Source organism: Lactuca virosa, chromosome 9 (assembly GCF_052849685.1).
Source record: "Lactuca virosa cultivar CGN04683 chromosome 9, Lactuca_virosa_CGN04683_v6, whole genome shotgun sequence".
NCBI classification, from domain to species: domain Eukaryota; kingdom Viridiplantae; phylum Streptophyta; class Magnoliopsida; order Asterales; family Asteraceae; genus Lactuca; species Lactuca virosa.
The window spans coordinates 72,149,630-72,165,458 of record NC_136434.1 but is presented as its reverse complement, the minus strand read 5'-3'; the positions used below and the strand labels follow the sequence as shown (position 1 = coordinate 72,165,458).

The 15,829-nt window shown below is 44.2% G+C and overlaps 1 protein-coding gene across 1 annotated transcript; it reads left to right on the top strand.

The window, feature by feature from the left end:
* Positions 1 to 12,456: 12,456 nt before the first annotated feature.
* On the top strand, positions 12,457 to 15,465 carry LOC145138678 (O-fucosyltransferase 6-like). Its single transcript, XM_079072718.1, has 9 exons — positions 12,457 to 12,827; positions 12,898 to 12,957; positions 13,065 to 13,158; positions 13,246 to 13,322; positions 13,410 to 13,498; positions 13,605 to 13,788; positions 13,871 to 14,155; positions 14,254 to 14,585; positions 14,840 to 15,465. Exons 1-9 carry the CDS (start codon positions 12,666 to 12,668, stop codon positions 15,222 to 15,224), a joined length of 1,668 nt encoding a protein of 555 aa, XP_078928844.1. The 5' UTR covers positions 12,457 to 12,665; the 3' UTR covers positions 15,225 to 15,465.
* The last annotated feature ends 364 nt before the right edge of the window (positions 15,466 to 15,829 follow it).

Below are 15,829 nucleotides of genomic sequence, written 5' to 3'. Positions count from 1 at the left end.
ACGTTTGGGGTGGAAGAGGGGCAGTTCTTGGGGTACTATGTCACCAGGCAGGGCATCCAGCCCAGCCCGACCAAGGTGGACGAGCTCATTGAAACGCCAACCCCAGGCACCCTCAGGGACGCGCAGGGCCTGAACGGGAAGCTTACAGCTCTGAGCAGGTTCATCTCAAAATCCACTGACAAGGCCATGCCATTGTTCCACACGTTAAAAGGCTGCATCGAGAAGAGCAACTTCCAGTGGACGAACGAGGCAGAAGTAGCGCTCCAGAAAATCAAGGAGGCATTACACAAGTTACCCACGCTGTCCAGTCCCGTCCCGGGGGAGACGTTGCAAATGTATCTTTCGACCTCAAACGAAGCAATATCCTCAGTATTAACTGTAGAAAGGGAAGGAGAACAGAGGCCGGTGTATTTTGTAAGCAGGGCACTACAAGGGCCAGAACTCAACTACCTCACCCTGGAAAAGTTAGTCCTGGCACTCATCTACGCGGCACGGCGACTAAGGCGGTATTTTCAAGCACATCAGATCGAAGTGCTAACAAACTGCCCCATCAAACAAATACTGCTTAAACCAAAGACGTCGGGCCGGCTAGCGAAATGGGCAATCGAATTAGGGGAACATGACATAAGTTACCACCCGAGAACAAGTATTAAGGGACAAGCGTTGGCCGACTTCCTGCTAGAAATCCCAGTCGAGGGGGGCCTTGCCAAGGAGAAAGTGTGGGCAGTTGAAGAAGCTCCGCTCGACAACAGTTCGTGGACATTATATACGGACGGAGCATCCAGCAGGGAAGGCTCGGGGGCGGGGCTAATCCTGACTAGCCTAGAGGGGGAAGAAGTGACCTACGCCCTCCGTTTTGATTTTCACACATCAAACAATGAAGCGGAGTAGGAGGCTCTGCTCGCAGGATTGCGACTAGCCAAGCAAATGGGTGCAAAGGCTGTAACAGCCCTGACGGACTCAAGGCTAGCAGCGAACCAGGTCAATGGAAGTTTCGAGGTGAGAGATCAGAGAATGGGAAGGTACGTGAAGACGGTGAAACAACTAATCGAGTCGTTTAAGCAGTTCACAATAAGGCAGATACCTAGAAGCGATAACAAGAGGGCGGATGCCTTAAGCAAATTGGCATCCACGTGCTTCGATCACCTATCGAAGAAAGTCTTGGTAGAGGTGCTCCGAGAAAGAAGTATAGACGAACGGCAGGTGAATACCCTAACGACCACTGGACCAACGTGGATGACACCATTCAGGGAATACCTGCAAAGAGGGGTGCTCCCGGACGATCACGGCGAGGCCAGTAAGATACGTATAAAAGCGCCCTCATATGCATTAATAAATGGAGAGCTATACAGGAAAGGGTTCACAGCGCCATGGCTGAAGTGTGTAGACCAAGCCAAAGGGAGAGAGATGCTACAGGAAGCACACGCAGGTCAGGTGGGTGCACACGAGGGGGCACGGGCCCTAACAGGCAAAGTACTACGAATGGGCGTACACTGGCCCACAATACAGCAAGATGCGCTAGAAATAGCCAGGAGATGCAGGGAATGCCAGTCGTACGCCCCAGTCCAAACAAACCCCCCAGCACCACTGCATAACATATCTAGCCCGTGGCCGTTCTATCAATGGGGTATAGATATAGTGGGCCCATTCCCGGAAGCACCAGGGAAGCTGAAATACATGGTGGTGGCCGTGGATTACTTCACAAAATGGATTGAAGCGGAGCCGTTAGCATGCATCTCAGGGAGACACATGATAAAGTTTGTATGGAAGAATATTATAACAAGGTTCGGGACGCCTAAAGTACTCATCAGTGACAACGGCCTGCAGTTTGCCGAGAACCCATTCAAGGAGTGGTGCGCCACTAAAGGGATAAAGCAACGGTTCACGTCAGTAGCGCACCCACAAGCGAACGGGCAGACGGAGGTGTCCAATCGAACTATTGTGAATGGGATTAAGAAAAGGTTGGGCAGAGCAAAAGGCAACTGGCCGGAGGAAATACCAACAGTGCTATGGTCATACAGGACCACACCACGAACAAGCACGCAAGAAACCCCATTCAGCTTGACATACGGGACTGAAGCCATGCTCCCCATGGAATTAACAGTGAATACGCTAAGGGTGGCTAGCACAGATGAAGAAAGCAATGCACAGGACCTGAGGATAAACCTAGATATCCTAGAAGAAAAACGCAAAAAATCAGAGATGCGCCAGGCTGCATACAAGCATGCAACAGAAAGGTATTACAACCAACGGGTAAAGGAGAAAGCGTTCAAAGTGGGCGAGTATGTTCTAAGGAAAAACGAAGCAAGTCGAGCCCAACCCCAAGGCAAACTAGGCCCAGCGTGGGAAGGCCCTTACAAAGTCACGGAAACAAAATGGAATGGCGCGTATGCCTTAGAAACGATGGAAGGAAAGCAGATTCCAAGAACGTGGAACGCCAGGAACTTGAAAAAGTTTTTCTTTTGAAAAGAGAAAAGTATAATCCCAGTCGATCGATACGCTGCTTAGTGCGGCACATCCCAAGTACTTAGTGTACACAAGTCCATGCTTAGTGACATGAGTTTCATACTTAATGTATTTATAGTCCATGGTTAATGTAATGGGATTATTCAAATGCTAATCTTTAATACTTAGTGTATTAACTCTTAACGATTGAAAATGTGCATGTAGAGATCCATTCGTTGGGTACTAAGAGCACCCAGTACCGATACTTAGCGTATCGACAATGACATAGGCGAAGCAGAACGCCTAGCGCATCAGAGCGCTATGTTCTTTTCAAATATATATATATATATATATATATATATATATATATATATATATATATATATATATATATATAAGAGAGTAAGCAACAAACAAATAGCGCTTAGAGTTCGTGATTACACACATAAAACAGAGAATATTGTTCAAAAGCCCATACGTTATACAAACTAAAGGCACCACATGGCCATCAAAAGAAACATACAAGACAGAAACTAAGACATGCAAAGAAATTTTCACGCCCCAAGAGGGGTAGCACACGATGCCGGAGCATCTTCAACAACATCATCCTCGCCACATGTGACTTCGTTTCCCACAATAGCCACCTCACCTTCTCCAAGATCACCATCACCACCCTCGTTACCCTTCCCAGCATCGACCTCAGCCACCGACACAATACCCTAACCCATTGCACTTTCCGGAGTACCCTCTGAACCAGCAAACGAGCACAACTCTCGGAGACCTCCAACACCCAATTCACCCAGACCCAACAAGGACGTATGATCCATACTGGCAAAAGATAACAAAGCGTCGTTCACACTAACCACAGGACTGACAGAAGCGGCATCAACACCGACATCTCCACCACCAGCACTAGCAGAGGTTTTATGAACAGACTCAACCCCGGCCATAAAAGCAGCATGCCGGATGAGACTTATCGCGTTAGTAAAGTCCGGGTGCTCAATCAATTTATCAACAATTCGAACAACACCAACATGCACCAGCCAATCCAAATCCTGACGGGAAGCGTCCAAATCCGATTGCAATGACGAAATAAGCTTATCACGATCAGCAGCATCGCGTTCAAGACTTTCCACCTGGATCATCAAACCTTCATTTACTTGAGTCAGGGAGTCGACCTTAGCTTCCAAGACAGCCCTAGTTTCGTCAAGGAAGGTCTTCTCAGAGGATAGCAATTCACATTTTTGCTCAGACAGACGGAGGTCCTCGCCAAGCTCACCAAGGCGACGTTCCAGCCCCGTCACGCGTGACCCACAAGTAGCGTGGGCGGCCTCCATCTCTCCAAGAGAATGAACACGACGGGAACCCGCGACAAGGTAAAACATGGCCTGCGCAGCAGCATAGGCCATGTTATGAGCGAGCGCAGGATTACCCATAGCCTCCATATCACCAACAGCAGCCGGAGGAAAAGCATGGCGGGAAAATTCCAAAGCATTGTTACGAACAGAGAGTCGGGAATCGTTGCGGAGATCCCAGGAAGAAACAAAAACAGGAGACTCAGTAGAGCTGTCTCCAGAAACACCACCTAAAGGAACTGAAACTGACCCAGGGCCGCTAGAACCTTTAACCGGGGAAAACTTTAGGGAAACCAAGGAAACACCTAGAACGGGAATAGAGGAGAGAGCAGGAACAATGGGCTGTTCAGCCGCCCCGTCGACCCCTTCGGACTGTTGCATGTCGTCATCAGGGATCACAACCACACTGGCCGGTGTGGAAGTCATAGAGCTCAGCAAACGAGAGAAGTTGTGCCGGGTATGAACCCTTTTGGTAGCGGTGGGCGCGCCGGTAACCGGCTCACCCATGGCTAAGACAACTTTTCTCTTCACTTGCATTCGTCGGACATCCGTGATAATCCCCTCTTTGCTATCTTCGCTACCCTCCACGGAGGAAGAGCGAGCGCTACCCAGGGGCATGACAGCAGATATTGGGCGGGCGCGTAAAGGATCTCCCTCCGACGCTGATGAGCCTGCAGGAGGGGCGGAAGGAGCAGCAGTTAAGGCAAGCTGGTCCAGTCGGCGGGGTGGAGGAAGCCGATCAACCAGATCCACCTCACGGTACTCTAACTTGCCCCGATAACGCTTTTGTAACACCTCATCCATGGACAGGGAAGACTCAACACCTAGAGATATCAGAACAAGGAATATCAGTCACATAGTAGTAACAAGGGGGAGAAGGGAAAAAGAAGGGTACAACACCTACCGTCGACAACGGAGAAAAACACCGCCATTTTGCCACGACGCCTCCAAGAAGGGCTCATCCCCACACCAGAAAGCAGAGCTTCAGAACAATCCTCGGGGGATACTTGCACACACTTCAAATAATCAGCGACACTTTGGTTGTGAGGGAAGAGCTTGGGGATGGTATCGGCAAAAGCATTCGCACGGTACCGGCCGCTTCCGACCAACTCCTGGTCTACCCATAGCCACTTGTCTTGCCAATTCTTAGGGGTCCGCCCGTCGGGAACCAAGGCGTGCCCCCCTCACCGGACCGAAAAGGTGCACTTATCCCCAGTGAGGCAGAATCGGAAGAAAAACTTGAAAACAAAGTAATCTGGAAGATACCCGTTGGCCCTGCAGATCATCTCAAATGCAACCACTTTGTTGACTGCATTAGGGGTCAGCATCTGAAGACTGCAACCGTCTTTCTGAAAGACCTCCTCTCGAAAATCAGTCAAAGGGAAACGGATGCCAGCATCTAGGGTTTTCAAGTAAACCCCAATCTTGCCAGGGGGAGGGGATGAGATACTAGAACCAGGTGCAGGAAACTCTACACCTTCCAAAGAAGATAAGTCATATGTGACCTCCAGTTGACGATACTTAGTGGCGGAAGGGAGGATACCGGGAAGGTTTGCCATGAGAAAGGAAGAGAGAAGAAGACAAGCTAGAAAAGAGGAAGACGAAGAGGGAAGGAGGAAAAGATAAAGAGAAACCGTTCAAAGGCCCTTATAAAGAAGAGGAAGAGGCGGGATATTTAAATGCCTGACACGGTGACGTAATTGCCAGACATCATGCGCAGTCACGTCGCCATTAAATACGGAACGGCGGGTAAAGGAAAACCGACACGCGTAAGCTATCTAAGTCCAGAACGCCGTAGCTAGCGCTGCAACGCTACGGCTACAGGACTGGGGGACTTGATGACGTGCCTAGGGCAGCACGGCAGAAGCACGAGCCGGACACGCCAACCGGCCCCAGCCCAGCAGGCTTAGCGTCCGCTGGCACCCCCGGGAGTGGAAGGCACAGGCAAAAGGCTCGCGCACACCAACCGGGCCCAACCCAGCAGGCTTAGCGTCCGCTGGCGCCCTCGGGAGCGGAACGCACAGGCGAAAGGCTCGCGCCCGCCTAGAGACGCTCCCAGCTCCAAGACAAAAGAAACGGTCAGGAGACAAGCAGGAGGATCAAACCATTACCGTCAGAGCCAATAAGAGCGCCCTAACGGTTAAAGGCGCATGACTCTCCAATCAGCGCCCCTGATCATGTCTCCCCAAAAAGCGATCTTGTCTGGTACGGATCAGGCAATGGAGCTAGGTATAAAAGGATACGCTCTCAGACCTACGAGGTAAGCTCTCTGGACTCTCTAAGAGCGCACACCCAAAGATCCTAAACACTCTCTAACTTGACCGTCAGAGCGTTCTTCCGGGAACTCCTCCCGGAAAGCGGCTGACGGCCTTCTTTCTTTGTGATCTTGCAGAGGCAATCGAGAATCCAAGTGAACAATACCGATCGAGCCAGTCCAAGGTCGCATCACTGCTATAATGGAGTCGGGCTAAGAAGCCAGGCGACTCCAGGCGAGGGTACTGAACCTCGCACGCGGAGCTTGCCGCTATAATGGAGTCGGGCTGAGAAGCCAGGCGACTCCAGGCGAGGGTACTGAACCTCGCATGATTGGGCGTAGCGCCCTACAATCTATGTATCTAGCTCGTGTGATCAGTCTGAGTTAAAGCGGAATGGCACCTGATGCTTTGCTGCATCGTTAGTCGTACGAATAATTGATGCCTCGGTGCCTTGGCTGTTTGCAGAGAGTTATGTGGCGGTGCTACTTAGAGCTTGATAGTGTAGCTGCTGTTAGGAGGTGCTTAGTGAAACTGCTGTCAGGAACTGGTCAGCAGGGCCGCTGAGAACTGAGCTTCGAGCTGCTAGCGATAAATGAGCAGCACGACCACTGAGGGCTGGGCAATGAGACTGCCGAGAGCTGGACCACGAGGCTACTCTTTCAATCCGGAATACCAATGTCACCTCGGGGATACACCATCATTCATGGTGTCAGCTCTTTAACTCTTCCCTTTGGGAATAAAAACCACTTCTAAATAGTGTCGTACCAAAACTATTCCCCCCTACCCTCTTTTTTTTTAGGGGAGGCGAAGAAAGGGAAAGACGGATGTATAGTCGCTGAAAGGCGAGATACATAGCTGCTGGAGAGAGCTAGGCAACCCAAGCACTAACAAAACTGGGTGGCACGGCTGGCGAGCGCTAAGCAGCGCGACTGCTGGGAGTCAGACAAAGTAGCTGCTGATGGTTGGGCTTTGCAGCTGCTGAGCTCGGTCTTGTCGCTGCTCAAGGTCGAGCTGTGCGACTACTAAGAGTTGGGCGGTAAGAATAGCAGGGGTCGGTCGACATGAATGTGAGAGTTGATTAGCGAGACTTCCCGGGATTGGTCAACACGGCTGCTGATGACCGCGCAGCACAGTTACTGATGGCTATTTCAGAATGCTTCACGAGTAGTAGTAGTAATGTACTACTCTTCTCCCCCTTTTTTTTCTTGAAAACATTGGGATGGTCGGACCGCATCTTATAGAATCATATTTAGCTTGATTGGATTGGAGCACATGGCGTTGAGTTGTTGATTTTTCCTTATAAAAATTAGCCCATATTTAACTTGTTAGAAGCCCAAAATATGTTAGAGTCCTCTTGAAGAATAGTTGTTAGCCCAAGCCATATTTCCTTTCTCTTCTATTTTTTTTTTGTTCGAATCGTATTGTGCACAAGGTTGGCCGTGTTGAGTGGGGCTTGCGAGGCGACATACAACTTTTGTGTAATTTATTCTTGGAAAATGTAGATTATTCTATTATTGAATTAGCCCAATAGAATGTCAAGAAATCCCATGTAAATGTAAGCCGAATTGATTGTGAGCAGCCCAATAGATTATTCTATTATTAAATTGTTACTTTGTTTGAATGTATTAGGGTTAGGCATCCAGGCCCACTTATACTTCCATTGGCTTTGAAGAATTCCAGCCGACATCTTATTTTCCCGATCTGTCAAGTGGGGAGCCAAAAAGGAACACGTCGGTGACTGGCTATCTTGTGACTCCTAGACATCTCGCCGGCCTTTCCTGGTGGTTTGTCGCCTGGAGACGATGGCGGAGAAAGAAAATAGAGCAGCGATTCCGGCAGCGACATTGGTGTGTTGGGTTGCCGGTAGTGATGAGGCGATGACAGGTAGTCTGGCAGAGGGAGCAGCTCTTAGCGACTGAGGTTCTTCGACCGGGCGGCGGGTGCGGTGGTTAATTGGACACAGGGGCGCGGAGGTTGAGTGGCGGTGTTGTAATTTCATCCAATAATGATTAAACAAAAACACAGGGGTCGGAGATTGTTTTGGGTCGCCGATGAGACTGTTGCCGCCAGAGCTCGCTCGTCAGAGCTATAGGTTGTTGGTGATGGCTTGTTTTTGATCGTTGGGTCAATGGAGAGGATAGGCAAGTCAGGTGGGTATGGATGACAGCGAGAGGATTGGTCCTGGTCCTGGTGGTTTGGTTTCGCTACCGGTGACTGGATATGGTCCGGATGCGCTGGTTATTTGCTTCGGATCTGCTGTCTGCAAGCTTGAGACGAAGGTTGGCAAGTTGCAATGGGATGTGATGTTAAACTTGTGATCTTGAGGAAGGAGATAAACACGTGATATCCGTCTAGTCAGGGATGGCCTGATGAGGAGCAACGACTTTGCAGTCAACAAGGAGCTCCTGGATCGTCGTTGAATTCATTCGACGGTGACCGATCGTCTGAGGGTGATGACATCGGACGTGGAAACTGTTGTAGTAACCCGGTGGTTCACCGACGGGGATCGTCCGAGTTCCAAGGAAGAGTTGGACCAAGCGGGTCCCACTTAAATCTGTTTTTTCTTTTTCTGCCAGCTGTTGGTTTTTTTGTGGTCTTTTGAGACTTGTCATTTCAATGCAGGAGAGTACAGCCAGTACACCCTTCCCCCTTTTTTGTCGGTTGAAAAGAAACAGACTGTACAAGTCTTGTAATCTCTTTTCTTTTGCTGATAAGATGTAAAAGACTTTGAATTTTGGTTCTGTATATGCAGTTACTTCTTCTTGTAGAACTCTTTTTCTATATTTCTTTTTTCCTTGTTGGTTGAAAACCACATATCTCAACATCTTCCTATCCCTTTTTTGTTGTTTTGTACTGAGCAGTAAATTTTGGGAAGGATAGGGTGAACCTTTTTAAGGGTAAAATGTTATTTGTTGTGAAATGTACAAGTACTACAGCTGTATTTACAAATTAAACACACTTGAATCACTACTAAAATAAAATTTGTATAGTGTGAACTGTAATAGATGGTAATAACTCAGTGGATCCAAGAATCTGAATTAAGAATATATACACGAATACTCAAGTGAAGAATAAAATTTCTGTGGAGGTAAAAATTTTGAAAGAACTTATTTCCTTTCTCAAGCTTCTAAACAAACTAAGTAAAATCATAAACATAAGTTTTTCTTGAAAATTTATGGACTGAAAGTAGGGTTAAACCCGTCAAAACTTCTCCTCCCTTCTTATCTTTTATTTTTTTGAAGGTTTTTGTAAAATGTACAAGCCATGTGGCTGTATGTACAAATAATTGTTACAATGGGTAACAATGTACATGGAAATGCACAGCTAGAGAAGGATCTTCAGATAATGCATGAACAAGAGGTGGGATAAAACTCATAAAACACTTCTTTTCCTCTCAGCCTACTGGGAAAAACCCCAAAATATAAACAAAAACGGGTTTGACAAAGTCTCTTCTTATAAGACTTTCTTTTCCCTTCAGTTTGCTCAAAAAGCTATTGAGATATGAAAAAGAAACAGATCTCATAAATTTTCGTTTTTCTTTTTTGGAGCCTCCAAAGGAAACACCAACTTGAATTAAGATAAATAACCACAAAGAGTTTCTCTTCTCTTCAAGTTGTTTGATAAAACACCAAAATAAAAACGAAAATGGGTTAAGAACTCATAAGAGTTTCATTCTTCATGACTTGCTGAAGAACCCATCAAAGTATAAACGGAAAAAATGGATCTGATAAAATCTTTTAAAGCTTAAGAGTTGTTCGGATGAACTAAAACGAAATATCACAACATATTTGAGCAAAAAACGAGACAGATCTGAAGATCTGAACGAGAAAACCTCAACAGATCAAGAGATCTGAACTAAAAAGAGCATATCAAAAGATATGAACGATGGTTAAACAGATCTGAAGAGATCTTGTGAAGAACCAAACTGATCTGAACAGATCCTGGCAAAAGCCAAACGGATCTGAACTAAAGGGTGCTAGAAATGAACAGATCTGAGAAGAACCTGAGCTGAAGCACAACAGATCTGAACAGATCTTGGCAAGAACAAGATGATGGTTGCTTGTTCAAGCCCGGGATGGTGCCAAATGATGCGACATCAACCTCCGGCGAGTCTTCTGGTCTTCTGCTGCGGCGGAGATCTGACATCACAGTGCAAAGTCGTTAGAGCCGCCCCAGGGACTGTGCCCCGGGAGCGGACTCCGACGGTCAAGTTAGATCAGCTAGAAGATCTGAGATGGTCCTCCATAGCTGGAGAGAACCATCTTGGTGCTAGTGTTGGCTGACGGCGGCGGGTGGCGGCTGAGCCACCCAACCGGAGTATAGTGGCGGCTGAGCCATGGGGGAAGGTCTAGTGGCGGCTGAGCCACCTGGGAGAGGAGAGAGTCCTCCTTCAAGGAGGAGACACTATTCTATTTATAGTGGACAATTAGGTCAAGGGGAATTGGGTCAGGCCTTGGGCCAGCCCAATTCAGGCCCAGCTAGCAAGGAGCTGGGCAAGGCCGCCTGGAGGCGCCGGGCGGGGCTGGCGGGCGGGCCCCAGGCAGGGCTGGCGGGCACGCACCAGGAAAGGATGGCAAGGGAGTGCCAGGAGAGGGAGCACCTCGACGGGCCGGCAGGAGAGTCCCCAGCAGGGCTGGCAAGGGAGTCCCCAGCAAAGCTCGCAAGGGAACACCAGGCAGGGCTGGCAGGAGCGCGCCAGGCCAGGCTAGCGCGCTAGAGCAGTCTAGGCCATGCCAATGGACCATATATCATCATCTCACATTAGGGAACAACCGATTCCTTAATGCTGAACTTGTGCTGACTTTTGTATTTATTATATCAACATACGATCCAAATCTCAAACCGCTAATCAAACAAAATTTCGTTTCACCATATTCAACCACCCTGCCTTGTAACTCGAACCGAAACTTCCCAGCCCTGGCTACCTCTACATCACGAACCTTATGCAACATCATCAAATGATAGAGCATCGGGTCACCATTCAGGGTGGACATACCAATGAAGATCCCAAAAGCTGTCTCTCGAAATAATTCAACTCGCCTACTATTTAGTTTTGTAATGTAATTTTTCAACATAGTCCCCAACGCCCCTTTAAAAGTACATTCTGCAGCCCATCTACGCAAACTATGCTGCAAAAGATTAAACATATGAGCCAAAATTAAAAAAATAATATTGAAAAGTAACTTTAAATAGCATTGTACTTTTATTTTTTTAGCATTGTACTTATATATTGTTTTTTTAACAATTTTATGCAACAAAAATAATGTTTTTATTCTATAACTTTTTATACAATGGTCTATGTGAATAATTATCTTTCAAAATAAATTGTACTTTTTTTATAACAAATTTACAGAATTTTACAGAAATGGCCCCATATATATTATAAAATTTACATAAATGGTCCATTTTAATAATAATTATATAAATTTTCAATGTTTTTTTTTTAATTACAGAAATAATTCGAAATCGATTTTAATTTTAATTTACATATAATCAACATAAAATGATCTCAATATTCAATGGTCAATTTTAAGAGATAATAATTATAGAAAATCGAATATATATATATATATATATATATATATATATATATATATATATATATATATCGTTCCGCAGAGGCATTTATCGTTCCGCAGAGGGCCTCTACGGATCTGTTCATGACGAAATGCAGTGGATAAATCGATTTCTTATTTCTTCGATTCCAGTCCTTACACCCTAACAAACATACATGTTTATATATAACATTTAACCTATCAATTTCCAATTCATATAATCAATTTCTACTTCCTAGTTTATACAAAGATTAGGAAAAAAAATTGAAATATTACTTGATTCCATATCCATCGGATAACACATCTGAGTGCAGTTGCTCCACGAATCGAGCTTGCAGCGACATTTTTGTGTCTGTTCCGATCACGAATTGACGTCTGCAGCTTCCTTCCGCAGCTTCCTTCCACGAATCGACTGCCTAAACCCTAAACCCTAGACTCCTTCTACGTTCGAGTAAGGAGGAATAGAAGATCCGTAGAGCAATAAAGAATCCGCAGAGCAAATAGAAGATCCGTAGAGACGCCTCTGCGGTCCTTAAAACCCCGAAAAAAAATTGTTGCTTAGCGATGCCACTTCTTTTTCGCAGAATTGTGTATCATCCTCAGAAGCTTTAATTGATCCGCAGAGCACTTTCTGCGGATCTTGTGGTCATTTTTCAAAACTTAAATTTTCATGGTTAAAAGTTTTGAATACACCCCCAAATTTGGTTATGTGCCGAATAATCTCTGTAATAAATGCTCAGTTGTAGTCAATAATAATAATAATAATAATAATAATAATAATAATTAAAATTTAAAAAAAAGGTAATAACTAGCCCTTATTTTTCCCGTGTGTTTGCTGGACCCAATTCCAAAAGCTGCCAACGTTTCCATATGAATTTCTTACACAAAGATTCAATCTTCATCAAATAAACCTCACTGAAAGTCGAGATGAAACCTCCATAGATCTTGTTTCCCACCTTTATTTACTCTCCCTCTCTCTTAAACTCTTATAGAGAAAGAAAGAGCGAGTGGAGTTGTGTTCCAACGCCACCCCGACCAGGCGACTACTGTTACTCATGGATGGGCACCGGCGGCGCCACATCCCCAAACATAGCCGTTTCCGTCACCTAATTCCGGCAATCTCTGCTATATCCGCCGCCATTCTCCTCCTCTATTGTTTCCTCTCTTTTCTAGCCCCTTCCCCTGATCATTTTCACCACTTTGGACACCATACCTCTGTAAGTTCTCTCTTTGAATTATTGGAAACACATCAATTAAAGTTTGTTAACTGATTTTATTTGATCGCAGTTCGATGATCATACCATTGACGATGACACACCTAAAGTTTCTCCGATCTTCGAAGTTCCGGTTAGGTTTTATTGCTTATATTGGGATACGAATGCTTGTAATGTGGTTGATTGGATCCAAATTAGCTCATTCGATTATCATTCATTTCCTCTTTTATTGCGATCTAGACCAGTAGCAAGATGATTAGTGACCGAAATCTTTGGAGCACAAGTATGTCAAAATTCTATTTTGGATGCAGTGATGCCACCAGTCAGTTCCCAAGTAAGTGGTTTCCTCAAAACTCAAAAGGGTAGTTAGTTCTTGTAATGCTTTTCATTAATTTGTGTGTTTTCTTTTCTTTAACCACAGAAGCTCAATCAGTAACACGCCCTAATCGATACTTGCTGATTGACACCAGTGGAGGTTTAAACCAACAAAGAACTGGGGTAACTCATACTTGATAACTTGATATCTTCCTTCATTTCATCCTATTTACATAAACTAACTTATATTAATTCTACCTGTAATCTCAGATTACAGATGCTGTTGTTGCTGCACGCATTCTTAATGCTACTCTTGTTGTTCCTAAGCTCGATAAGAAATCATTTTGGAAAGATTCAAGGTTAGTTACCACTTACCATTAATAAATCCATTTACAGTAGCTGTTATATAAGTAAACTTGGATGTAATGTAGCTGATATAAATATACAATGCTTTTTTCTATACAGTACTTTCTCTGAGATATTTGATGTTGATTGGTTTATATCAAATCTATCAAAAGATGTGAAAATTATACGAGAACTTCCTCATAAGGGAGGCAAAAAATGGTCTCCATACAGTACACGTGTACCTAGAAAATGTGATGAGAGATGCTATCATATTCATGTACTTCCTTTGTTTTCAAAAAAACGTGTAAGTCCCATTTATTTATCAAATAATCAGTTAATTATAATTAATTGGAGTTTTACTTAAAGTAAATATTATATTTTGACAGGCTGTTGAACTGAGTAAGTTTGATTACAGACTTGCTAACGAGTTAGAAACCGATTTTCAAAAGCTTAGATGCAGGGTGAACTACCATGCTTTAAAATTCACAGCTCCCATAGTCAAAATGGGTCAAACATTGGTCAACCGAATGAGGAATATGGGAAAACACTTTGTTGCCCTTCACTTGAGATTTGAACCCGATATGCTTGCTTTCTCGGGTTGCTATTATGGTGGAGGAGAGAAGGAAATAAAAGAACTTGGTAAAATCCGCAAGAGATGGAAAACTTTAAACGTAATAGTACTTTTTTCTTTATACTGTTTGTCTGGATAAAGTGTTGTCTGTCTGTCTGGGGTATCTGGATAAATGATGTTTAAAAAAAATATTTACAGATTAGTGATCCGGAAAAAGAAAGGAGACAAGGGAGATGCCCATTGACGCCGGAAGAAGTAGGGTTGATGTTAAGAGCACTCGGATACGATAAAAATGTTCATATCTACGTGGCGTCAGGTGAAGTATACGGTGGGGCCCACACGTTGGCTCCATTAAAGGCGCTTTTTCCAAACATTCATTCGAAAGACACCATAGCCACGAAACAAGAACTTCTACCATTTTCACCATTCTCTTCTCGTATGGCTGCATTGGATTTTATTGTGTGTGATGAAAGCGATGTTTTTGTCACAAACAATAACGGTAACATGGCCAAAATATTGTCTGGACGAAGGTACTTTTTTTATTACTAACAACAATTGTAACAAATGTAAACTAACAAGATACAGTTGAGCTAGGGTTTCATATTATTATCAGATGAGATGGACAAGATACAATGAAAGGAAAAGACATAATATATAGACTAGCTAATTAAGGTTTTCTCAACATAAAACCCAATACAAAATAAAACCCAAAATTTTATCAGGCTAACAACAAAAAAATTGGTTTATTGGAAAAATAAAATATGTTTTGTTATGTGAGTGCCAGGAGATATTTTGGACATAAAGTGACAATACGTCCAAACGCGAAGAAATTGGCTCGGTTGTTTTTGGAGAGGGAAAAGCTGACGTGGCAAGAGTTTTCATCAAGAGTGCAGGTGCATCAAGTGGGATTTATGGGGGAGCCGAATGAGAGGCCGGGGAGTGGGGAATTTCATGAGAATCCAAAGTCTTGTATATGTGAAAAACCAGATGCTAAAGTGAAACTTGTTGGTAATAATAAGTATATTGATGATGATGATGATCAAGAAGAGGAGGAAGAAGAAGAAGATGGTATTGTATCTAATCTTCGGTATCTGTTTAATGACACAAATGTTGATGATGTTCCTTTGGTATATGAGGAAAATGAATTGGAAGAGTTGCTTTCGGATTGAATAATCCTACACAATGGTGAAAACTAGGGCATTCAAAGAGAATGAAATCACCCGAAAATTGGGATTAAAGTACATATTCTAGATTCAAAATTGGGGACTAAATTTTGTAGATGTGCATTCTGTTGAGTTAAGGTACAGACGAGTTTTTGTAACGAGAGAATACGATATGTGTGCTATGAAAGCAGTTGTAAGTTTGTTGTTAGAACATCACATGAGTGTAATGTTAGTAATCTTTTAATTATGCTATACTTGCAAGCTTTTTTTACCCAAGGCTAGTGCGATATCAATACTATACCCAAAATGGCCTTCACAACACCATATGTTAATAATAACTACTTCGTACTTATTAGCAAATATCATAATTATTAGAGAGCCAAAATAACTTTTCATTTAGTAGCCAAAAATTTGCCATTATCCAAAATAAACAACCAAACCGTAAGTGAGGCTTACACGCTTGTGGTTTGAGCATTGAGCTACGGTTTCACGATATGGTATAAAAAATCAATTTTTTTGGATAAAACAGTAGGTAAAATTACCTGCCTACGGTACGCTCTAAAATCGACTACAGTTTAGATTTTTTAAGAAAAGCAAACTGGTTATGAACA